Raw genomic sequence first — 24,632 nt, 5'->3', positions numbered from 1 at the left:
AGAAAATCTCAGGTTTAATCCACAACATTTCCAGGGAGGGCCAGGAATGTCTCCTGCCCAAAGCCCTGGAGAACTGTTGATAGTCATTGTAGACAATACTGAGCTAGATGGACCAATGGTATGACTTAGTATCAGTTAGCTTCCTATATCCCTTAGCTTCCTATATCCCTATATCCAGTTGGCTTTTAAGAATACACACACACAACACACACACAGTTGTTATGTATATTTATTTTATAGGTGGAAAGTGTTTATTTGATGCTTAACTAGTTTGTTTTCAGTTAAAGCTTTTCCATAAGCAACTCATAAAGCTAATAAAATTATTTTTATTAATAATCCTCAGTCGTCAGGAGCAGCTATTTAGGAGACTGAGGGGGCCATATTAGGAAGTGGAGACAGGAACGCTTCATCCATGAAGGATCCCAGTCTATGATCCTTGTTTTAAAAATCAGCAAAATCCCACATTTACTAGTCATTACCCTTCAATTCCACCTATTTACTTCCTCTTTTCAATAGCAAAAATGAAAAGAAGAAAATAGTTTATATAGGCTGTAGAAAAAATATGGAAATTTGGAATCTGCATAGATCCTGAAAGTAACCAAATTGAGCACAATTCAGAGAAGCTTAATTTTTCTGTGCAATTATCAGTGCTTAAGTCCCATTGATGCTGATGAGATTTAACCCTAACAAATCGCCACTGAATATTTAGAACTGTTTTTTATTTACTTTATTTTGAATGCTGGATTAGGCAAGCTGTAACTTTAAATATAGTGATTATAATACCAAATAGGATTTTAACCACATTTGTTTTCCAATTCTGCTAAATCATGAAGGCAGGATTTCACTCTTTAGCAGCAACAGTGTCCATAATGGACTGGATATGGGCCAATAAACCGAGGCTGAATCCTGAAAAGACCGAGGTGTTATGTGTCCTGAGTTCTTGAGTCTGGGAGGTGGAGAGACAGCCTGCCTTGGATGGAGTTGCACTTCCCTGGAAGGATCAGGCTCATAACCTAGGGGTGCTCCTGGGTTCAACCTTGTCCCTTTGGGTGGCCTCAGTGGCTAGGAGTTTCTTTTTTCTACTCCAGTTGGTTTGCCAGCATTGTCCCCTTTTGCACAGAGATGATATGGCCACCATACTCCATGCTCTGGTAACTTCCAGGCTAGATTATTGCAATGCGCTCTATATGGGGCTTCCCTTGAAGACTTGGAAATTTCAACTGGTCCAAAATGCAGCAGCCAGATTACTGGCTGTGGTTCCATTTAGATTTCATATAACTCCTGTTTTAAAACAGCTGCAATGGTTGCCAGTTCATTTCCACACCTAATGTAAAGTGCTCATGCTAGGGTTTAAAGCCCTAAATGACTTAGTCTCCAAATATCTGAAAGACAGCCTCCTTCCCTACAGACCCTCTTGGGAGTTGGCAGAGGGGGGCCTTTTGGTAGCTCCACCACCCTCAGAAGTTTAGGTAGTGGCTCAGGAGAGGGCATTATCTGGGGCAACCCTAAGGTGTGGAACTCTCTTCCCACAGAGGTGCGTCTGTCATCTTCACAGTTTTCATTGCATGCTGAACATGCACTCTTCACCCTGGCTTTTGACACTTTTAGGACGTTCCCAAGTTGTGAATGTAATTTGTTTTAAACTGTTTTTAATAATGGGACCTACTGGTGATGATGATGATACCTCTATTTAAAATGGGTAGAGGAGAGAGGTCATATCCGGGAAGATATTATCCAGGTACCAAGCAAGCAATCCATAGATAAGAGCATCCAAAATCATCATTTCCATAGACAACAAAAAACTATATTGATCTCCTTCCAGTGGGCTGGTTTGAATGTTATTCCACTGTAGCCCAAGGCCTTGCTCTTCATAGCGTGACAAGTATTCTGTACCAAACCCAAAAGCCACAGGTGAAAGCAAGCTCTGAAACAGACAGAGAAGTGACATGAGTAGGGGAAATGTCAAGTTACCATGATGAAAAAAATCTTAACCATGAACACAGGGCATACAAGTGAATGAAAAAGGGGTAGATGGGTTTCCTTGCATAGTTTTTCCTGGTTATTCCACTCCACCCATCTTCCAATTTTCTGAGAGAATTTCTAAAGTTAATTTCAGAATGTCTGTATTTGCATTACTTTTTTCCCTTTAAAGATAAGCCATACACTTTAGCAACTGTGTACTGTTGCTTTCTTTAAGTTAATGGAAAGCACAGCAGTTAAATTTAATCTTCTTAACCCTCATTGGAAACTCCTGCTAAGAAATCACATAGAGGGAAACAGATCATCTAGACAACAGTGTAATTAATTAATGCAAAGAAAGGCTAAGTCAGTTGCTTTTCACTCAATCTAGGAAAGGAAATCTGTATCCAAGTGAAGATCCAAAAGCTGGCTGTACAGATTAAATGTGTATGGCCAATCAACGTTAATTTGCAAATTAGAAAACTAGAGTTAAAATTAGAGAGACAGAGGGAGTGTAACTCTGTTGATCCTCCTTGATCTCTCAGCGGCTTTTGATACCATCGACCATGGTATCCTTCTGGAGAGGCTCGCGGAGTTGGGAGTTGGAGGTACTGCTTGGCAGTGGTTCCGCTCCTACTTGGCGGGCCGTCTCCAGAAGGTAGTGCTTGGGGAACATTGCTCGACACCGTGGGCTCTCCACTGTGGAGTCCCGCAGGGGTCAGTTTTGTCTCCCATGCTTTTTAATATCTACATGAAGCCATTGGGTGCGGTCATCAGGAGTTTTGGAGTGCGTTGTCATCAGTATGCTGATGACACGCAGCTCTACTTCTCCTTTTCATCTTCTTCAGGTGAGGCTGTCGATGTGCTGAACCGTTGCCTGGCCGCGACAATGGACTGGATGAGAGCTAACAAACTGAGGCTCAATCCTGACAAGACTGAGATGCTGTTGGTGCATGGTTTCTCTGATCGGATGGTGGATATATACCCTGTCCTGGATGGGGTTACACTCCCCCTAAAGGAGCAGGTTCGTAGTCTGGGAGTCTTTTTAGACTCTTCCCTCTCACTTGAGGCTCAAGTAGCCTCGATGGCACGGAATGCGTTCTACCAACTTCGGTTGGTAGCCCAGCTACGTCCCTATTTGAGCAAGGAGGACCTTACATCAGTTGTACACCCTCTGGTAACCTCGCGTTTGGACTACTGCAATGCGCTCTACGTGGGGCTGCCTCTGAAGACAGTTCGGAAGCTACAGCTAGTGCAAAATGCAGCAGCCAGACTGTTAACAAGGACCAAGCGGTCCGAGCACATAACACCTGTTCTGGCTCGCTTGCACTGGCTACCAATATGCTTCTGGGCCAGATTCAAAGTGCTGGTGTTAACCTATAAAGCCTTATACGGCGTGGGATCACGATACCTGTTGGAACGCTTCTCCCGTTACGAACCGGCCCGTACACTACGATCTGCTACGAAGGCCCTCCTCCGGGTTCCGACTCATAGAGAAGCCCAGAGGGTGGTGACAAGATCTAGGGCCTTCTCAGTGGTGGCCCCCAACTGTGGAACAGTCTCCCCGAGGAGGTGCGCTTGGCGCCGACGTTGTTCTCCTTTCGGCGCCAAGTTAAAACCTTCCTCTTTTCTGAGGCATTTTAATTTTAATTTTACTTAAGTTAACTTAATTTTCAAATTTTGTCGTAATTGATTTTAGATTGTTTTTATTGTTACATGTTTTTTGCTGTATTATACTGTGTGATTTTACTGTATCTTTTGTGTTCACCGCCCAGAGAGCTATTGCTAGTCGGGCGGTATAAAAGCCTAATAAATAAATAATAAATAAATAAATATATATATATATAGCTCGCCAGCGTGTGAAAGGGAAGATGCTGTGTGTGCATGTGCATGTGCATGTGAGAGAGGGAAAGTAAAATTTGGATAGTTTAAGGAAACAAAGGATGGTAAACTAAAAAGAATATATTGCATCTGCTCCCTAATATTTTTGTTGTTCCTCCTCTTATCCCAAAATAAGGGCTCATCTCAACATAAATTTTATTTCTGTTCACCCCACTCCTTCACTCCAATCATATGTGTGACATGAGGGCTGCAGTCCTAGACTCATTTACAGTAAGACTACTTCAGAATAAACATGCATAGGATTGTCATTTAGGCAGAGGTTTTGTTGAAGCATTCAGCTAATCATACCTCCTCCAGAGCTAGGCCAACACTTCACAGAAAATAAGTTTATGATAAATAGTCTAAGACATTGTCAACTTCCCTTTTAACAGACTGCCCTCATTTCCCCACCCACAAATAGGATGGAGAAATTTTGGGAGGCCCCTTTCAGTCAGCCTAACGTTAAAACCTTTAGTTAATCTATCAAGTTTTAACTAAGAGCAATGTTAGTGTGCTTATGCGTGCACTCACATGATTGACTAAAAGAGGGAAATGCTTATTTACATGCAAAAAGCATGGCGGCAAAGGTGGGGATACACACTGTGCATGAAAAGGGAAATGCAACCTTTCCTACACACAGTATCTCTCCCTACTCCTACCCCCATGCCATGTGCAAAAATAATAAAAAGTTAAGTTATGAAGATAACAAGCCAGGGAAGAGCTAGGCCCTCACATACAAAGATGATGAAAGGAGAATTACTTTGGAGCATGTGACAAAATGTTGAAATGATATAAGTTGTACATTGACACAGTTTAGGTCTCAGCCTTTCAGAGGGGGAGGAGGATTCTTACTGCCACAATCTTTAGCTTAACAGTCAGATGGTCCTGCCAGGCAAATGATGTGGGGCAAGTACAGGGTAAAGTAGATAACGCCACTGCAGGTGGCTGCCAGATTAGCCTTGGAGAAAAACGTGCTGAGCAAGAAGCACTGCATGATGCTGGCAATGGTGAAGGTCAACAGGAACAGAAAGAAGAGGCAGGGATTGCTGTACTGAAGTACTTTGCCATACTGAAAGAAAGAAAGATCCAGTTAATCACCATTTTCAGCTTGGTGGAGATCAGAATTCTATAGGTGACACCTGCTTGTTCATGGTTATTCATTCTCTCTACTTAGGCATTTATGTTTATCAGAAAAAGGATGGGGAGAAACAACATTAACCCAATAGGTCTAAGGCTAGTTTCTTAACTAGGGACTAGAGACTTCATGGCCTCCATGACAACCATGGGGCTGTCTCAAGTTGTCACCGGTCCAACACATAGGACAGGGCACACCCTCTATTTGGTTTTTGCTCCAGATGGAGGAAGGGGTGGAGATGGGGGGGGAATGTCACCCCATTGTCATGGTCAGACCATTTCCTGGTAAACTTTCGACTTATGGCTTCAATCCTCCCCTGCAGGGGTAGTGGACTTAATGGTCCACCTCTGGAGACTAATGGAATCCACTGGATTCCTGAATGTCCTGGGGGAGTTTAAGTAGATAAAGCAAGTAACCTTGCTGAAGCCCTTGTCATGCTGTGGAACAACGACATGTATCAGGCTCTTAATATGGTTGTCTCTGAACGTCCTTTCCAGCATTGTAGAGCCAGTTTGCACCTTGGTATACCAGTGAACTAAGGGCAATGAAACAGGCTGAATGACAGCTAGAATGCAAGTAGTGAAAGGTGTGCTGTGAGGCTGATTGGGCACGAGTAAACATCATAACCATGCCTACTGTCTGGCGGTGAGGGCGGCAAAGCAGGCCCACTTCTCTGCCTTCATCACATCTTCAAGTAGCCATCCAGTGGAAGTTTTTTTGTATTGTCAGGGGGGTGTTTCCATCAACTCCACGAAAAGGAATTTTAGACCCTTTGGAGACCCACTGTGAATTGTTTGCAAGCCACTTTGAGGGTAAAGTTGCTCTCATCCATAGTAATCTTGATGTCCCATCCACATCAACTATAGTCCCCAGTGAGGTGTCCAGTGCAATGCCTGCTGCAACTTCTTGGAATCAGTTTCAATTGATGTGGCCTGCAGATGTGGACAAGGTGCTTGTGACAACGTGGTGAGGAATGTGTCCTCTCGACCCTTGTCCTTCTTGGCTTAAAGCTTGCTGAGCGGGTATGACCAAGTGGATTCAGGGTGTGGTCAATGCGTATTTCCAGAAGAGAGTGGTTTCAGTCACTCTGAAGGAGGAGGTGATCCAACCATTCCTGAAAAAGCCCAGCCTGGACCCATTGGTTTGTGACAACTGCCACCCTGTCACAAACACCCCCTTCTTAGGGAAGGTGATTGAGAGGGTTGTGGCACAGCAATTGCAAGTACTCTTGGATGAAACAGATTATCTTGACCCATTCTAATCTGAGTTCAGGCCTGGTTATGGGACTGAATCAGCCTTGGTCGCCCTGATGGATGACCTTTATTGGGAGAAGGATGGGGGAGTGTGACCCTGTTATTCTTACTTGATTTCTCAACAGCTTTTGATACCATTGGCCATGGTATCCTTCTCAGCTGACTTGCTGAGATGGGTATCTGAGACTCTTTTTTACAGTGGTTCCAATCCTATCTCCAGGGTTGTTTTTAGAGAATAGCATTGGGTGATTGTCTTTCAGCCCCCTGGCAGTTGTGCTGTGGGGTGCCGCAGGGTACCATCTTGTCCCGCATGCTGTTTAACATCTATATGAAGCCATTGGGAGCGGTCATCAGGCGATTTGGGGCAAGGTGTCAGCAGTACACTGACAACACCCAGCTCTTATTTCTCTGTAACATCTGAATTGGTAGAGGACGTGCAAGCTCTGGACCGGTGCCTGGACTCAGTGGTGGGCTAGATGAGGGCCAACAAGCTGAGTCTGAAGCCTAGCAGGATGGAGGCACTGTGGGTTGGTGGTTCCCGACTTTGGATAATTGGTCAGTTGCCTGCTTTGGATGGGGTCTTATTCTCTCTGAAAGAGCAGGTCCATAGTCTGGGGGTGCTCCTGGATCCATCTTTGTTGTTAGAAGCCCAGGTGATATCAGTGGCTAGGAGTGACTTTTACCAGCTTCAGCTGGTAAGACAGCTGTGGCTGTTTCTGGACCGGGATAGTCTGACCACTGTTGTCCATGCACTGGCAACCTCTAGGCTGGATAACTGAAATACGCTGTATGTGGGGCTACATTTGAGGTCAGTCCGGAAGCTGCAGCTGTGCAAAATGCAGTGGCACAACTGTTCACTATGGCAGGGTATCACCAACATGTTACCCCACTGCTGAAAGTATTGCACTGGCTGCCCATTAGCTACCAGGCTAAGTTCAAGGTTCTGGTTTTGGTGTACAAAGCTCTGTGCAGCTTGGACCAGGATACTTGAAAGATTGTCTTACCCCTTATATACCCAGTCCAGCACTGCACTCTGCAGGTGAGGGCCTCCTGCAGATACCATCATATCAGGAAGTCCATTCCACACAACATAGGAAGCAGACCTTTTGTGTTGTGGCACTCATCCTTTGGAATTCCCTCCCCTTTAAATATTAAACAGGCACCATCAGTTATCTTTTCAGTGCCTACTGAAGATCTTCCTCTTTCAACAAGACTTTTCAGTACAGAGTTATTCCAGTCTGCATCTGTGTCAGCAATGCTTTTTAAGATGTTTTAAAGCTGTTTTGTTTTAATATGTTTTAAAGTCTTTTGGTTTTAAGATGTTTGAGAGTTCTTTTAGTGTTTTGTTTACCCCCTGGTCTCCTTCTGGGAGGAAAGTTGGGATATAAATTTTATAACTAAATAAAATAATAAAGCAGTGAGACCGTTATGTCTGGATGTGGTTTGAAACGAATCTGCACCCAGCTATGCACATCTTTATTGTTTGATTGGAATACACCCAGCCCCACTGCTGATGTCAGACCTTTTAGGACCGCCCACAGCAAAGTATTCCCATTGGACACACTTTGGAGTCGCAAAACAGTTTTGAATTTGGTGTGAAGCTGGCTTGAAGGGAAAACGCATCTGATCTCAAAAACCCCAGATTTTGAGTAAAAAGGGACAGTGTTTAACTGAAGTCATATGTCCCCAGATTCACAACACAGAGGTGGAGATGCCCTGAAGCCTGCATAATTGTGTGTCCATAGCTTAATATTCTATCTGCTTCCAGACAATAAGATGCATGAAGGGTATTCATAGTACTGTTCAACAGCAGTGTGTTTTATGTTTGTTTTTTGTTTTTTTATGGAAAGATGTGTCTGTATGGGACTTTCTTCAAAGATCACGTGTGTTCATGCAGCGCATCCAATCACTGCAATCCACTTCTTAGGAACAGGCAGTCTAAGTTGTGCTGTTTGCCCTGTGCAGTAAATGCCATCAGTGTGGCCACATCATACCTTTCTTTTCATCCAAGGTGTTGCAATATTCATTACTGCAGGAGGTTGTTCGTTGTCACAGAGGTGCTAACAGAGCCTTAGCTTTGGATCAGGCATCTTGGATAATACAGCCTCCTTTAAGGAGGGCATGGCTTACCAGGAGCTACAAGACATGCCCCTGCATAAACCATGGAATGAAAACAGGTAGAATGAGCCTGCCCACTCCCAGATGGGCACTGGGCTGCCTTCTCAGAGGCTTCTAAAGAGCACTACTGAGGAACAAACACTGAGATATACAGTCCCTAGCTCTGCTCTTGCTTCCTCACATTCCCTCCTATATATTCCATCCCATCAAATATTCTGTGGTCTAACCCCACAGGAGGAGGAGGGCTTCATCCAATACGATCTGTTGAAAATCAGTGCAGATGTGCCCCTCACCTGTAGGCAGCAGTAGGCACGGCTGGAAATTCTGCTAGTAAACAGGGTTAAGAACTTTAGGGAAGACAAGGAGAGAAATCAAGGATTACCATCAAAGGTCCTCTATGAAAGAAATTACAGTGTAACTGATTAATCTCTACATAATTTAATGAACATATATTGTGTTATGCATAACATCTCTACCTAATAACATACAGCAGACTGAGTCAGTAGTCCAGAAGCTACTTTGGCTAAATTAAGCAATACAAACAGATCTACACATTTGTTAACAACATTGGCTCTATGGACTATGTGTGGTAGCATTCTAGGGACGGTCTATTATTTTGCTATTTTATGCACACCAGGGGATAAAGTTTATCTTTTTTTGCATTGTAATGTATTGGTTTATCATTTTAGCTGTTTTCAGAAGAATTTATACACACTGAATATTTTGCACACTTTAAAAAATGCTTCTGTCAGTCTGTTGTATGCTATTGCTTATAGAGTCAATACGCAATACAGTATACATTAGTTAATACCAATGGCTGTGTGCTCTACGTGCATTGTAATTCATTGTATGGGTACTTGTTATGTTGATCCTTGGGTTCTTTTTCCCTTTATGCCAGGCATAAAGCACATACGATCCTCCAGATGTTGTTGGACTCCCAACTCTCATCAGCCCCAGGCAGCATGGCCAAAACTCAGGGATGATGGGAGTTGTAATCCAACATCATGGGTTCCCCATCCCTCTTTTATGCACTGGGTGATAATGAGGCAGACGTACAGGGATCACTGGGTGGAGTCCAAACCCTGCAGTTCAGGAAACTTGTATCTGGATTTCTGGTACACCTTTAAGGCAGAACCCACCCATGAACATTTATTTGCTCTATGTGCTTTCCAAAGTGACAAGTTAAGTCCAGTATGTAGGTATCTCCTGGGCTAATCCATGAACTGTGAAAGCATCCGCCTTTCAATAATCATTAGGCATTGCATTGTGCATGGATTTTTGCTATTAAAAAAAGCAGGTATCATTGCTCCTCCCAACTTATAACTGTGCAGCTGCCCTCTGATGGTCAAGGGACAATCACTTTGTTAATGAGAGCAGTTTGCTGGAAGCAAATAATTAATCCCCCCACCTTGATTAATCCCCCCACCTACTGAATTTTCAGAGCAGATTCTGATTGTATTTGTTCCCTCTACTCCGCAGATGACAGTCCACTGAACAACAGGGCCTGTGAAGAGAAAAACCAACAGGTGTAGCATACCGTTGCCAATCTCCACTGACTGTTGCTGTGTGCTTTGCTGCGGAATGACATTCAAATACCCAGAACCAGAGAGGTCTGATGAGGGTTGTTAAGATCTACCAGGATCCCTTGTGTTACAAGTATACCAAGGGCGACCTTTTACCATTCATGTTTTTCAATCTTTAATGATCTCATTGCAGAGAACAGTTGGACCTCAACATGAACCTTATCTAATCTAATGAGACAGGTATTTGTTCTGTACTGTAAGGCCTTGCATATCCAGTTATTTTTGATAAAACAAATGGTAATAGACCACTATTGTTGTTGTCTCCCACACAGAATGTATGCTTGTTCAGGTACAATAACAATTATTAGCATTAAGTATAATTACTCTTGTGCAAGGAAGAATACAGTTAGTGCTGGTACGACATCATTGCTGGCATTAACTCCTGTAGGGGAATGTGTCAACCACCAGCATCTCTGATTGTGTCATCGGAGGTCTATTGCCAGCAGCAATCTGGTAGTTTGCCAATATGTCAGATGGAGCTCCAGCTCCCCAAATGCATTCTTCAGAAGATGCTGCCAATGCCATTCTCTTAACAATAGTATGCATTTGGTAATGTATATGCAGTGCATAAGTCTTTAACTAATCTACCGAAGAAAAAGAGATATTTTGGGTACAGTGGTCTGAATCTTGAGTGGGAAACGGGAAGCACCCTCAATCCAGGGTGAAAAGGTCAGATATGACACTGCCCCATTGGTGAATTCAAACAAACAATAACTACCAAATCAAAGTGGTGCCAAAATTAAGTGATAAGTGTAGGACAGCATACCTAAGAATACCTACAATGTCAAAGCTGACATACAGTATCACATTAGTTCAGATAGCCCTGCTTTCCTCATCAAAATCAACCCTGTTTCCACAGTAATTGCTTAGAAATATTTGTTCATTACTAAGTGTTAAGATTCCAGCCTTCAGGATTATCTTCATCAGGAAGGCTTTGTTTTTGTTTTAGAGCACAGCAGATCACAAAGCAATCAAAAGAACATTCTATCCTTGCAATAAGCAAATAGCAAGAGGAAGAGGAACATCAAATTTTTAAAAAAGCCTTAGAGTAATAACCAAGACATGAAATATGTAGATGTCTGTGGTGATGCCACCAGCATCAAGGACAAAACAAAGAGGGCTACACCCAATAAGAAGAAGTAGAACAAAAAAGCTAAGCCAATGGGTGCTCAAAAATATATTTTCATACTGTTAAGTACTTCCCAAAACATTTTCAGTTTTGCCTTTATCAAGGGGAAGTCTCCCATGCTCTATTTACTCAGACACATAAATGCTGCATTCCACCCACCATTTGGCAAGGAGAACTGTGTAAGGCTGTATGAAAAAAGTGGAAATGGATTGCCTTCAAGTTGATCCCGACTTATGGCGACCCTATGAAGAGGGTTTTCATGGTAAGCGGTATTCAGAGGGGGTATACCATTGCCTCCCTCTGAGGCTGAGAGGCAGTGACTGGCCCAAGGTCACCTGGTGAGCTTTATGGCTGTGTGGGGATTCAAACCTTGGTCTCCCAGGTTGTAGTCCACTTCCTTAACCACTACACCACACTGGCTCTCAAGGCTGTATACACACCATATATTTAAAATACATTCACCCTCCCTGCCAAGAATCCTAAGAACTGTCGTTTACCCCTCACAGAGCTACAATCCCCAGTACCCTTAACAAACTACAGTTCCCAGGATTCTATGGGGGGGAATGTGCTTTATATGTATGGTGTGTATGTAGCTGAAGTTCCAACTTCAAATACATTGGAAACTATCCTAGAATGCTCATTAGATAATACTTAGCATTTATATAAAGCTTGCAGAGACTTCAAAGTGCTTCTTGTGCAACTCTGTAAGGAAAATCAGTATTACTATTTCCCGAGAGAACCACCACTTCTGAAGAATTCTGTATGAGCCATGGAGCTGAAAGATGGATTTTGGCCTTTTCTGGCACATCTGTGCGGCACATCTCTGCAGCACATCTCTGCAGTTACTTCCCACTATGAAGGCCATTCTGTATTTTGTAAAGCCATGCCTGGTTGCCATGTCTGGCAGACTGCGGAGCAATTGGGAAGACTGAGTAGACTCGAAAGAAGGCAAGAGAAGGTTAGAAGGAAAGTCGCAGCACAGTGACAGCACATCTGCTTTGTATGCAGAAGGTCCTAGGTTCAGGTAGGGCTGTGGAGGTTCCTGTTTCAAATCCTGGAGAGCCACTGCCAGCCAGTGTAGGCAATATTGGGCTAGATGGACCAATGGTCTGACTCAGTATAAAGCAGCTTTCTATGTAAGACTTCGCAGTCTAATAGATGAATATGGGACCGCTTATAAAAAATTAAAACAAATGTTAGATGTCCTAATGCTGGAGGCTTGTGCATAGTATGCTTCTTTGTGTCCCCTCCCAGAAGTAACATATGTTTCCAAACCAAGCAAATGGCAGGTGGTAATGATAAACGAGTCAGCAGGTGAAAGATGCCTCACAGTGAGGTTTAAAAAGAAGACCTCAGTGTGTGTGTGAATTCCTGCTTTTTGAGGCCTCCTTGAAGTGAACAACAATGTTCAAAACGTGACCTGTCAAACCTAATCCAACCTGAGGCGCTGTCAGGAAGGCAATCTTGTGAGTATCAGGAGTGAATATATCTATCTCTGTCAACTGTTGATGCTGCCTTTGGGGGCTACTTAAAGGAATGTGCCTGCTGCTACGTGCTCAAGAGACCAGGCCTCCAGTATGAGCCTCTCTCTTTTTTTATGTATAGCTCCTATTATTTCTTGTGAATACCTGCAGTGCAAGTGTAAAATGGCACGTCTGGGCTTTTTCCTTTTCCTTTTTTGTATAAATAAAACAATCCACCCTGAGGTGATGCCCTTACCGTAATGAGTGTTGTCAGGAGAAACGTGCTCATAGCCATCATGATAAAGCTGTCTAGGAACCATGCGAACCACATAGCCCCATGAGTGACCCCCCTGTTCTTCATGGCCTCCTTCAGTCTCATGTCTTTTTCCAGCACAATGCGCTTTACTGTCATGGAAACAGAGTAAATCCAAGCCAGCACCATGAAGATGGGGAAGAAATGGTTCAAAGTAACCACGAAGCTGTCCAAGCAAAGGGAAAAAAGCAGATTAAAATAAAACTGTTGAGGAAGCATGAAAAGCGAGGATGTGCAGATTTACCTGAAAGATTAAACTGGTCTATAACAGTCATCCCATCTTTCTAGGGAACCCCTGGGGATCTGTAGTTTTCTACGGGAATTCTAAGCACACTCAAAACTATGATCTCCAGTTTTCTTTTGGGAGAAGCCATGAATATTAAATTGGAATAAAACAGATATGTGCATGCAGTGTAGAAATACCCCTAATTCAAGAAAGGGAATTAACAGAGGTATTATGAGCTCATTTCCTATTTTCATAAAAGTTCAGAAGAGTGAGGTAGTCACTTCCATTTCTAGACATCATATATATCAGGGGCAGGAAACCTGTGGCCCTCCAGATGTTGTTGGACTCCAGCTCCCATCAATCCCAGACAGCATAGGAAAGGTTCAGGGATGGTGGGAGTTGCAATCCAACAACCATCTGGAGGGCCAGTTTTCCCAAACCTGAGAGATGTTAATAGCGATCTCAGTTCTCTAAGTGCCATTACTTATGTAGCCAAAACAGCACCACCCATGTACAAGAGACAGAAAACAGCACTCCAAGGTTTGCAAAAGTACCAAAAAAAATGGGGGGGGGACCCTCAGCAGCAAGATATGTGTGTATTTTAACCTAAAATAGTCCAGTAAGCGATGCTGACTGACTGTTGGGTGGATTGAGTAAAGGATGGAATGTATGAGGAACCTAGAACACAAGCAATCAACACTGCAAGTCCCACTTCATTAGTGGAAAAATATTATTTTGTTCTCCTGTTGTAACAGTCATACATTGCTTGGCTATGGGTGTAATTGCAGCAGAGAGACAAAGGGGATGCATCTCTTCAGCTTTAGAAATGTGGAGGATGTAAAGATCTCCATCTAGTGCGGTGTAGTGGTTACAGCATTGGACTAGAACCTGGGAGATGACTTGGATTTAAGTCTCCACTCCAGCCCTGAAACTCAGAGTGATATTAGGCCTGCTGTCACACACTCTGAGCTACCTCACATGGTTGTAGTGTGGAAAAAATAGGGGGAGGGGTGAACCTTGTACACCTTCTTGATCTCTTTAGAGGAAAGGTGGGATATCATCATCATCATCATCACTACCACCATCACCATCCACAGATTCCCCCCCTTTTTGGGAGGCCATTACAAACTCATTTTCAAAGGAAACCAGGAGCAGCCATGCATGTTGTTCTCCACTAATGCAATTAAAATGATCCCTTCTTACAAAAAGGTAGCCAAATCTGCTTGTTTCTAAGATTTCCTTTGTTCTTGTAACTGAAATGTTTATGCACACACATACCCCCCTGTTTGGGAATTGACATTCTGCAGGCCAGAATCTGAAGCTTGCTTCGCTCCCACATACCTTAAGCCCAAAATTGTGACAGTGCTCAGAGTGCCATGCAAATAGTAATGAACATTTCCCCCCCGCCTCTCAGAAGTAGCAGTCTTGCTCTGCAGCTGAACCAGCACTGACTGCCAAAGCTCTGCAATCAGTTATCCTTCTCAAATACCTGAACTAGAGGCAGATTCTGCCATTTTGCACAGCCATGCCTCCTCCAAGAGGTTATAATCAAGTCAGCACATGGAAATGTAGCAATTTCAGAGGGACGGGGGGGGGACCCTGCACTGTGTGTTTATGGGATTATCTCTGTCTGCTTTGTCTGTGCTGAGGAGAGGGGGTGGCATGTGGAGCCAAAGATAAGATCATGGCAACATAAAATCAGTCAGAGACAAAATGAACAGGTAAAAATGGCACCGAGGCAGAACATTTCTCAACCTAGTTGCTGAGTGAGATCACTAATGTACAAGTAGAGAAAAAGTGTTTTTGAGAATGAGTCTAGGCCATACCGTTTGTGACAGAGAAACGATGTATTTTGCAAGCTGGCGCCTCCCCCCCCCCCGGCAGACACTTGTGTTTAAAAAAGAAACAGAAAGAGAGACTAGAGACCACATAATTGTGCCCTTGTGGAATCTCTTCACATTGCTTCATGGCAAGGCTTCCCTGCCAAGCCTCATTTTCAAAGCACACACACCCCTGCCCAGAGAGCCAGCATGGTATAGTGGCTAGCATGTTGGACAAGGGCTGGGGAGAGTTGCGATCAAATTATCATTTAGAGGATTGAAGGGAACCCCCAGAACCTTGGGTGGTATTCAATTAACTTTTCATTCTAGCATTAGTACTGGCACAATGGGGTTCGCCCTTCCCCATGTGCACCCTGCACCATCCCCGAATCTGCTCTAGAGGGTTGGGGGAACCAGCAGAACAGATTTGGGGGTTGCATGGTGGGAGAAGAGGGGGAGATGGTTCCATCATGCAAGGATAAATCCTTGTGCTGGAATGACTGCCTTAGCGCTACGTTGAATACAATCCTTTGTGCTATTCACTGACTCTCAGCCCACCCTACCTCACAGGATTGTTGTCAGCAAAAAAATGGGAGTGGACCATGAACTCCTGGGAGAAAGGGTGAGATATCAATATCATAAACAAATAAATACCACACAAATGATAGCCTGGCAGCCTAATTACTTGTGACTTTAGCAAAATTTAACCTTACAAGGAAAGTGAGAAATAAGAGATGTATTGACATGCTGCAATGCAGTGCACACATTGGTTTGTATCCAATGTTTGTCATACTCTGAGTAGACCAATTAAAATTAATGAGCATTACTAACTTAGATCCATTAATTTCAATGCATCCACTCTGAACAGAATTTAGTTGGCTACAACCCGTTGTTATCCTGACAGTGCAATCCTACACATGCCCATTCATAAGTAAGTCCCATTGGGTTCAGTAGCTCTCATTCCCAGTCCCAGATAAATGGGTATACAACTGTAGCCTGATGGTGCATCATACATGGCATTTTCCCACCTACATGGACCCAATCTTTACTAGGTTGGGTGCAGAGACTGCCACATGTAAGAATAAAGCAAGATACTATTTTTCCATAATATAATATGTCAGAATAGATACCTGAGAGTGATTTTTCACACAATGCTGTAAAATGAGCATATGTGGTATTTCTGCAAAAGCAAGTTTCTTTAGGTCACGTATTAAATGTCCCTTACCTGACAGAAGGTTTATGCTCAGTAAGGTAATGGCTGTCTGTGTGCCCCCCCCTTGTAAAAAAATGTATAAATCTAAATAAAAATAGTGTTTATGTTCAAAGATCACACTAATGGGACTCTCCACCAGAGGACTCTCTCTCATATCAGAGATACCATCTTCATTCACAAACACAATAGTGGTGCTGTGCTGTTACTGTTTGGGCTGCACACCCACCACAGTATAATTTAGAAGAAATGACTGCCTTGAAACAACTTCAACAATGGAATTATGAAAGATGATACAAGTGGGATCTCTTCTCATTGTGTGCTGGGCTATGCTATTACCCTAGCTCTCAATTTACATGAGCATTTTCCCATTGTCATATCAGAGTAAAACCAGTTAAAACAACATTAAGGTCCCTTCCCTGTATGTAAAGAAGAGACCTGGGGGTTAATGATGATTGATGATAAATCAAAGGAATGCGAAACCTTTAGAAAGAGCTAGACCCTGGCCTGGTCTCTTAGCCTCTATAATGGGGGGAGGGGAAGAGTTCATTCAGCTTCTAACCTCAGGACTGTTGAACTTAAGAGACGGCTGAAATTAAAGTGAGAGGCTGAAGAACTGGATATTGTTAGGTTTTTGTTAGGTGCTGATTCACAAAATGTCTATGTTGTACATGCGGGACTGTGACTCCCACACACACATGCATAGCAGCACAGGCAGGTGAGCCTCAACAAACCCGTGCAATGGAGGCTGGTCAGATACAGGAGCTACGGAACTATTTATTCACAGTGTTGATCTTTCAAAGCTCTGACATTTGAAGCCCTTCATGGTTTGGGGCTTTAGTATCTGAAGACGGCCTCTTCCCACAAGTCCCTAAACAAGCCATCATCTAAGGCCCTTCTCCAAGTGCCCCACTTAGTGAGGTACAGCAGGTGGCTATAAGAGAAATGGCCTTTTCAGTAGCAGAGCCCCTCTTATGGAACCCTCTTCCTAAAGAGGCCCAACTGGCTTACCTTAATGTCTTTTTGGCATGAGGCAAAGATCTATCCACCCTACCCCAGTTTCCCCAAGTCTTTTAAGCTGTTAACCGACGGAATGTTTAGGTCTGTGACTTTTTGTCTTTCTGATTTCTGTTTTCATTTGAACTGGTTCTGTATTTTTCTTTGCTTTCCATTTTGAATTGCCTGTTTTGATTTTATTCTTATGTTTGATTGTTTTGCTTTTATTGTGTTTTTATTGCAATGCGATTATCTTTACATTGTAAACTGCCCAAAGAACTTTTGTTTGGGGTTGGGGAGGGGGTGCAGACAAATAATTCAAGTAAGTAAATAAATATTATTTCTTTATTATGAAATACCCTTTTTACCTTTATCAAGGAGATCAAGATAGCATACATCCTCTCCCAACATTACCCTCAAAATAGGCATATGAGGTTGGAAGGGGCTGGACCCAAGTCACCAGCTGAGCAGGGATTTGAACATGGGCCTCCTTGGTTCTAGCCTGATACACTGTCCATTTCACCAAACTGGCTACTAGTGGCACTGGGATCACCAGTGACAGGTCCACAGCTATGGTCTCTGACTCCCTGGTCTGCAGTGGCACTGCTGGGGCTCCATTGCCTACACTGTATGTGGCTGCATGAGAGAAAAATTTAACAAAATCCTGTTAGGCCCATCAGTGTGAAATCTTATCCAGAGATAGGGAAAGCGACACTGTTTTGGAACACAGGTTTTTTCTTCTGAAGAAAACACAAATCCTTTATTTATGTTCTCATACAAACCCAGAGGAGTTAATTAAAAAAAAACACTCTCCTTTTGTTTCATGGGAGAGTTCAGCAGCTATAAACTCTGCAGTGTCTCCTGCATTCTCCCATTGATAATGAACGATGGATGGTTGTTTTCCAATGGAAGTTAGATCAGACTTAAAAGTTGCTGTTTTTGTTCTCTATTCTAAGTTTTAAAATACACTGGCATTTGTTTTTTTGTTCCAGCTTCCTTATCTCAGACTTACCCAGGGCAGCATATTTCTGACTGGGGAGCGGGGGGGCAGATTTCACTAATACCTTCATCCTGGGATTTCTCCAGCTTTTCAGCAAGATCAAAGGCAAGAGCAGTCAAGCCTCCTGCAAAATCCAATCTGCCACCCACCCAGCCACCCAATTAGTTATCAGAAACAGATCACTGTGGCTGTTCTTACTCACACATCATCTACAAAGCATGGATAGGGCATTTGTTGCAGGTAGATCCCAGAAGGCACTTCAACACCGGTCTGGGTTTTGATAATCCCATGCTCAATCATATCTTGCAGATATGCAAACCCTCCCCAGATGTAACGCAGATCATCCACTGGGTCAGCTCTTGGGCCAGGATCCCAGTACCCGGGAAAACAAAGCACATACTCAACCTAGAAAGATTGGGGGGGGGGAGGAATGTCTGACTAGTGCTAAATTTATAGTTGCCAGATCCTCAGACATACATTATTTGCTATTCAAGATTTTAAAAGTGGCAGTGCTAACTTGATGAGAACCATTGCTCCACTAACTAGGAAGCTGAGTGTTGCATAAGGCTGGAGATGGGTGTAGATTACTGCTAGGATCAATGTTTTCCAAAATGGGGGTCAGCCATTGTTTCTTTGTCCCAGAATCCTAGGTACAACTTGAAACCTGCGGAGATTAATTCAGTCAGTCTGCAATTTCCATTTTTAAACTGAGCCTAAATGCAAATCTTATGGCTACAATACCCAGCCAATTTTTTTTGTTCTTTTTTGTTTTGTTTGTCCTCTTCTATCTCCTTACCTTGGCTTTGCATTAACACCCAGCTTGATGAAGAGTTCTGGAGAAAGAAAAAGCTTTCTTACTATTTTGTAACATTTTGGTTGGCCCTAACAAAGGTATTGGCCAATAGTGGTTTTTGAAGCTTTTCTTACATAGAACAGTTATCTTTGCTTTTTAAGTTACCACAAATTATACTACTGTAAATGATGTTACTTTGATTACATCAGACCTTCAAGTCTTCTCTTCTGTGGGATCCAGCTCTGCATATGTATTCCACTTTGTACCATCAGGTAAAGGATTATCTGCATCTGCTTATCTGTTTGATAGCACTCTTTGATTCAGGGACAGTCCTACTATTAAATAGGATGATGTCACTGCCTTCCAACCTTGAACAGCAGATTTTGGGGTAGCAAAGCCCCCCAAAGGCAGCAAAGTATCATTTATTTAGATTATTATTATATTTTCATCACTGGGTCACCACTGGGATATTCTGCCTCAGTGACCAAAATGTCTTGGCCGCACTGATTTATATATATTTTTATTCTGTTTATATGTCGCCTAGAGACTATTTTTGTACTAGGCAACCAATAAAATAAATAAATAAATAAATAATATTCCAGCTCCAGCCAGTCCGGGCCTACTGCCATTTCACAGGTAAATCTCAAGCCAGGCATGCCACATTGTGAATGAGAGACTACCATCACCTGTCTTTGATTTTGTTTGTTTTCTCCACTGCATCTATATCCACACAAATCTTGAATTCCACATGAGGCGGCAGCTGGCTGGTTGTTGGGTCTAGATAAGGAAAGACGAGAGCAGCCCAGAATTTATTTTCCTCTAGAAGAGACAGAGCACGATGAGTTGCCTCAGTTTCATCAGCATGGCCCTCAAATTTATCAAGAGCGAAGCACTGTGGATAGCAACAAAAGTGAAAGATGCATTGGAGTAAAACAGAAGAGCATATCCACTGGAAATCTACGTCTTGATACAATTCAGGCACTAATGAGGAAAAATAGGTTCACCTTAATTTTATTGCTTTTTACACCAAAGCAGAGATAGCCAATATGGTGCCCTCTAGAAGCTGGATTACAATTCCCATCACCCCAACCATTGGGTTTGTATTCTGCATGATATCTTTTGTTTTGATTTCTCTGACGGCTTGGTCCTGAAAAGTGACTAATAAATGAATAAAACAAATATCTTGAAGTCACCATATTGTTTATCCCAGCTCTAAAGTTACATCTACAAGCACCACACATTACTGCTGGTTTGAAACGGGATCAACTCCCTTGCTTGCCTGATACAACCCTGTGCATTTTAGCCTTTGTTAAAGAGCCTGTTTAGATGTCATTGACCAGGAACAAAAAATCTCAGCCAACTCAAAATCTCAACCCAATCCAAAAAATTTCAACTCTGGCCACATCTGCACCTTACACTGAAAGCAGTATTATACCACTTTAAACAATCATGGCTTCTCCCAAAGAATCCTGGGAAGTATAGTTTGATAAGGGTGCTGACAGTTCTAGAAGACCTCATTCCCCTCTCAGAGTGACAGTTCCCAGAGTGGTTTAACAATCAGTCCCTCTTCCATAAGAACTCTAGGAACTGTAACTGTAGTGAGGAGGAAAGGGGTCTCCTAACAAGTCTCAGCCCCATTAAACTACAGTTCCCAAGATTCTTTGGGGAAGACATCACTATTTAAAGTGGTATAATACTGCTTTAAATGTCAGGTGCAGACGGAGCTTCTCATATGTGTCCCTCCCTAGGCTCCTGGCATGAAAGGAGAAAGAAATCAGCCAGTCACAAGACAAGTCACCTGTCTCTAAAAGGACACAAGGAGGTGCTTTCTAGTTACCAAATTGGGCAGGTGCTGTTCGAAATTAATATGGTACAGCCTGAGATCATACTGTTACATTCTCTACATGGTGAAGGTGCCTTACAGAGTCGGAAGGAAGATCCTTTTTATCTCATGCCTGCAGTTCCTTGGTTGGGAAACACGAGACTAGAAACCAATTTACATTTGTAAGACTTCTAAACACATTCTCATGCGAAAGTAGTATGTAAAATCGTGAATAAAAGCTACAAAGACCAAAAAGCCACTAGAAGAATATTCCACACCTAAGAATTGTCCTGCCATTCTGAAATGTGAAGACTGGCAATACGATCCTATACATGTTTATTCTGAAGACAGTTCCACTGAGTTCAATGGAGATTACATTGGCTATACAATTTCAGCCTAAACGGAGTAATTTTAGGGCAGGAGTTGGGAGACTGATCATTAAAGATGTGTCTAGCCAGAAAGATAACAGACAAAGAACACCAAAGCGAAACTTTCATCTCAGTAAACAAACAGAGGGAAAAGATAATGGGAGCCCACCTGCTGGAAAATAAGAATGGAAGAGCAAACAAAATCACCAAGCTGAGACAAGGGGAAAGTGTCTCAGCTCAAGCAGCAGAAAGGACACTATGCAGCAGGGAGGCATCAAGTTCTCTACAAGCCCCATGGAAATGCGTACACTGTTCTGGTCAACTCCTGTTTTAAACTGCATTATACTTGGAAAAGTGCAGGGGCTGAAATTATGCTAATTGTGGATGAAAATGAGGAGGGGTTTCTAGTATAAATACTCAGCAGGCCTGAGAAGGAAAGTTGAGGACACATTGGAAAATGTGTCTAGTGTAAAATATATAGAAACAATGGAATCAAAACTGAACTGCGGTAGCAATGAAAAGGTGGACACAGTTACCTTATAAACCTTTATTAAATACTTATATAATGATCAGCTGGGACTATTTAAAATTGTGGGGATGGTGAAGGGCTCCCATTTCCTACTTTCTGCAACTGAAGAACTGGCCCAGTTGTCTGTGCCACGTGTGCCCTTCATCCTAAATGCCTGTTAACTGAACTTGCACAACATGTGCCAGATAAGTTGGCAATAGGCACCGAGATGAGTAGCTGCCCAGATCAGCTGGCATCTCTCCTTCTTTGGAGTAGCTCCTCCTGTCCCTTGATTACTAGGACAGGAGTATATTTCTAATTTTGTCAATTGTACTTTCTTTCCCCCCATCTCTGTTCCACCTGCCAGATTGTGACACCAATTATATTTAAACATGCCACTCCTGACTTCTTATTAAGAAGTCTTAATAGCAAGAAGGTTAACCCCAGGGAAATTGGAAAGTATGCCCATCCTTGGCCAATCAGACTGCATGAAAAAAATCCTTCCTGTCCCCCTTAAATACATGTACATTGGGTAAGCCTATAACAATGGAAGGAGGGTTAGTTGCATGGCTTGCCAGCCCAATACGGAGGCCGAGCATCAGCTAGCCATTCCTTTCATATTGCAACTCTTGTTTTTTGATTCACAAAGGGGACAAAGCCATAGCCTTTGCAAAATATTGCGATATCTTACACACACACACACACACAAACACACACACACACACACACACACACAGGAGGGAGTGGGACACTGTGCCATTTCCCAGGGCCACCACAATCATCCCCCCTCATAACAGATGGTGGTGGTTATTATTATTATTATTATTATTATTAATTAAATTTTTATACCGCCCCATAGCCGAAGCTCTCTGGGCGATTCACAACAGACAAACAGTCAATATACAATATACAATTAAAACCATATGTTAAACAAAAAGAATTCATTATACCAAAAAAATCAAAAGATAATTGAACATAAAATAACTAAAAACCAAATACACGGTATTAAAATTAAATTAACTTAGTTAAGAAATTTATTAGAATGTGGCGATGTCAAGATTTCAAAATGCTACAATATTAAATATTAAAATATTAAAAATATTAAAATATTAAACTATTAAAATGCCTGGGAAAAGAGGAAGGTTTTTACCTGGCGCCGAAAAGATAATAATGTTGGCGCCAGGCATATCTCATCAGGAAGAGTATTCCACAGTTCGGGGGCCACCACTGAGAAGGCCCTTTTTCTAGTTGACACCTTCCGGGCTTCTCTCTGAGTAGGCACCCGGAGGAGGGCCTTTGATGTTGAGCGCAGTGTACGGGTAGGTTCGTATCGGGACAGGCGTTCCATCAAGTATTGCGGTCCCAGGCCATGTAGGGCTTTATAGGTTAAAACCAGCACTTGAATCGAGCTCAGAAACATATGGGCATTGCCATGGTTCAGGTAGGATTCTTTACAGTGAAGAAGCAGAGACCAAAGAAATTATGCTATATAGCCCAATCCTGAGTGCTCAAAGGTATAAATTATTTCCATGCCTCTGTAAGGCAGGTCTCGCCCAGTATTATCCTTTCTGCATATTATACAGATATGGTGAGTTCTAAGGTGGAGGGGTCAAAGGCCACCTAGAGAGTTGGTAGGAGAGATGAGATCTAAACCAGGGGGCTTCCAGCTCATAGGGCAGGCTACACTAGTTCTCTGCAACTGACACTATGCATAAGACCATTAAAACATAAAAAGAGCTTTCTGGATCAGGCCAATGGCCCATCTAGTCCTGCATCCTATTCTCACAGTGGCCAACCAGTGGTTCAACTTTCATCCACTGAAATGACATTTGACCAAGCTCCTATGTATTGCTACAGAGAAAGCAATTGGGACCTGCAACCATGACAGGAACTTTGAAAAACATGACCACATATTTGTATCTTTCTCAGGTTTCCTAACTCCAACATTAGGAAGATTATCAGGGTCTCATCTTGGCAAGTGAGTATTCAGTTCCTAAATCGACTTGGAAGAAGTGTATTTAATTACCTCACCTCACAGAATGCCACAAAGCCAACTTGTTTGATCTTATCTTCTACCTAGATGGTCTCTCGCAGGCCAACAACCAACAATTACTGTACATCAAAGTGCTCCCAAACAACTTGTTATTTAACAGGCAGACTTCTCTGAAATGTAAAGTCTCCTTTGTTTAGCCTTGTCATCTAAAGAAACTTTTGTTATGTTGTTTTAAAAGGCGGCGGGGGGGGGGGGAGCACCTCTGAAGAGAAGTAAAATTCCTGCTGTAATGTAAACTGATGATACTCCAAAAGATGCCTTGACGTTCAGAATGATATATCAAGGCTACACAGCGTTTTGAGTGGAGGCAACCACAAAGAGAGATGTACTTAAACTACTTGTATTATTACTATGCCCATAGGTAAAGAGGTGAAGCTAGGGTCAAACTACAAATGACACTCTGTCATTAAAGTGGCCATTTACACATCGCCAAAAGAAAAAAAGACATAAATTTGCTTAAAATTGCTACTAATGCACCTTTACAAACAATAGGATGTATCCAATGTTAGTTCTACTCAGAGTAAACCCACTGAACTTCATGGACAGGACTAAGACCACATTCACACCATATATTTATTTCACTATTATACCTCTTTAAACAGACATGGCTTCCCCCAAAGATACCTGCTGAGTGTTAGGAGATCCCATTCCCCTCACAAAACTACAGTTCCCTGAGTGGTTGAACTACCCATTAATTTTCACAGGGAACTCTAGGAATTTTAGCTCCATAAGGAGAATAGGGATTCCCTAATAACTACACTTCCCAGAATTTTTGGGGGGAAGTCATGCCTGTTTATAGTGAAAAAATCGTGGAATAAATGTATGGTGTCAATGAGGCTTAACTTAGGTCCATTAATTCCAATGAGTCTTCTCTGAGTAGGATTTAGTTGGATACAACCCAGTTACGATAATATAAACAGAAATACTATACAACTCGCCACAGTGGGGGAACCTGTGACTGAGTGATATGTTGTCAAGATCCTGCCCAACCTAAACAATGGG

General features: G+C 42.6%; 1 protein-coding gene across 1 annotated transcript in view; it reads right to left on the bottom strand.

Annotated features, from left to right (window-relative positions):
- ABCA4 (ATP binding cassette subfamily A member 4) overlaps window positions 1-24,632 on the bottom strand; it is a 127,587-nt gene that overhangs the window by 58,493 nt on the left and 44,462 nt on the right. The window contains 7 exon segments of the mRNA XM_061630653.1: window positions 1,723-1,924; window positions 4,693-4,732; window positions 4,734-4,909; window positions 12,778-13,000; window positions 18,289-18,466; window positions 19,567-19,771; window positions 20,577-20,683. Coding sequence (XP_061486637.1) covers window positions 1,723-1,924; window positions 4,693-4,732; window positions 4,734-4,909; window positions 12,778-13,000; window positions 18,289-18,466; window positions 19,567-19,771; window positions 20,577-20,683 — 1,131 coding nt within the window.

The sequence above is a fragment of the Rhineura floridana genome, chromosome 6 (genome assembly GCF_030035675.1).
Source record: "Rhineura floridana isolate rRhiFlo1 chromosome 6, rRhiFlo1.hap2, whole genome shotgun sequence".
Lineage (NCBI taxonomy): Eukaryota > Metazoa > Chordata > Lepidosauria > Squamata > Rhineuridae > Rhineura > Rhineura floridana.
The sequence above is the reverse complement of the archived record's forward strand: the minus strand, read 5'-3'. Positions and strand labels throughout refer to the sequence as shown.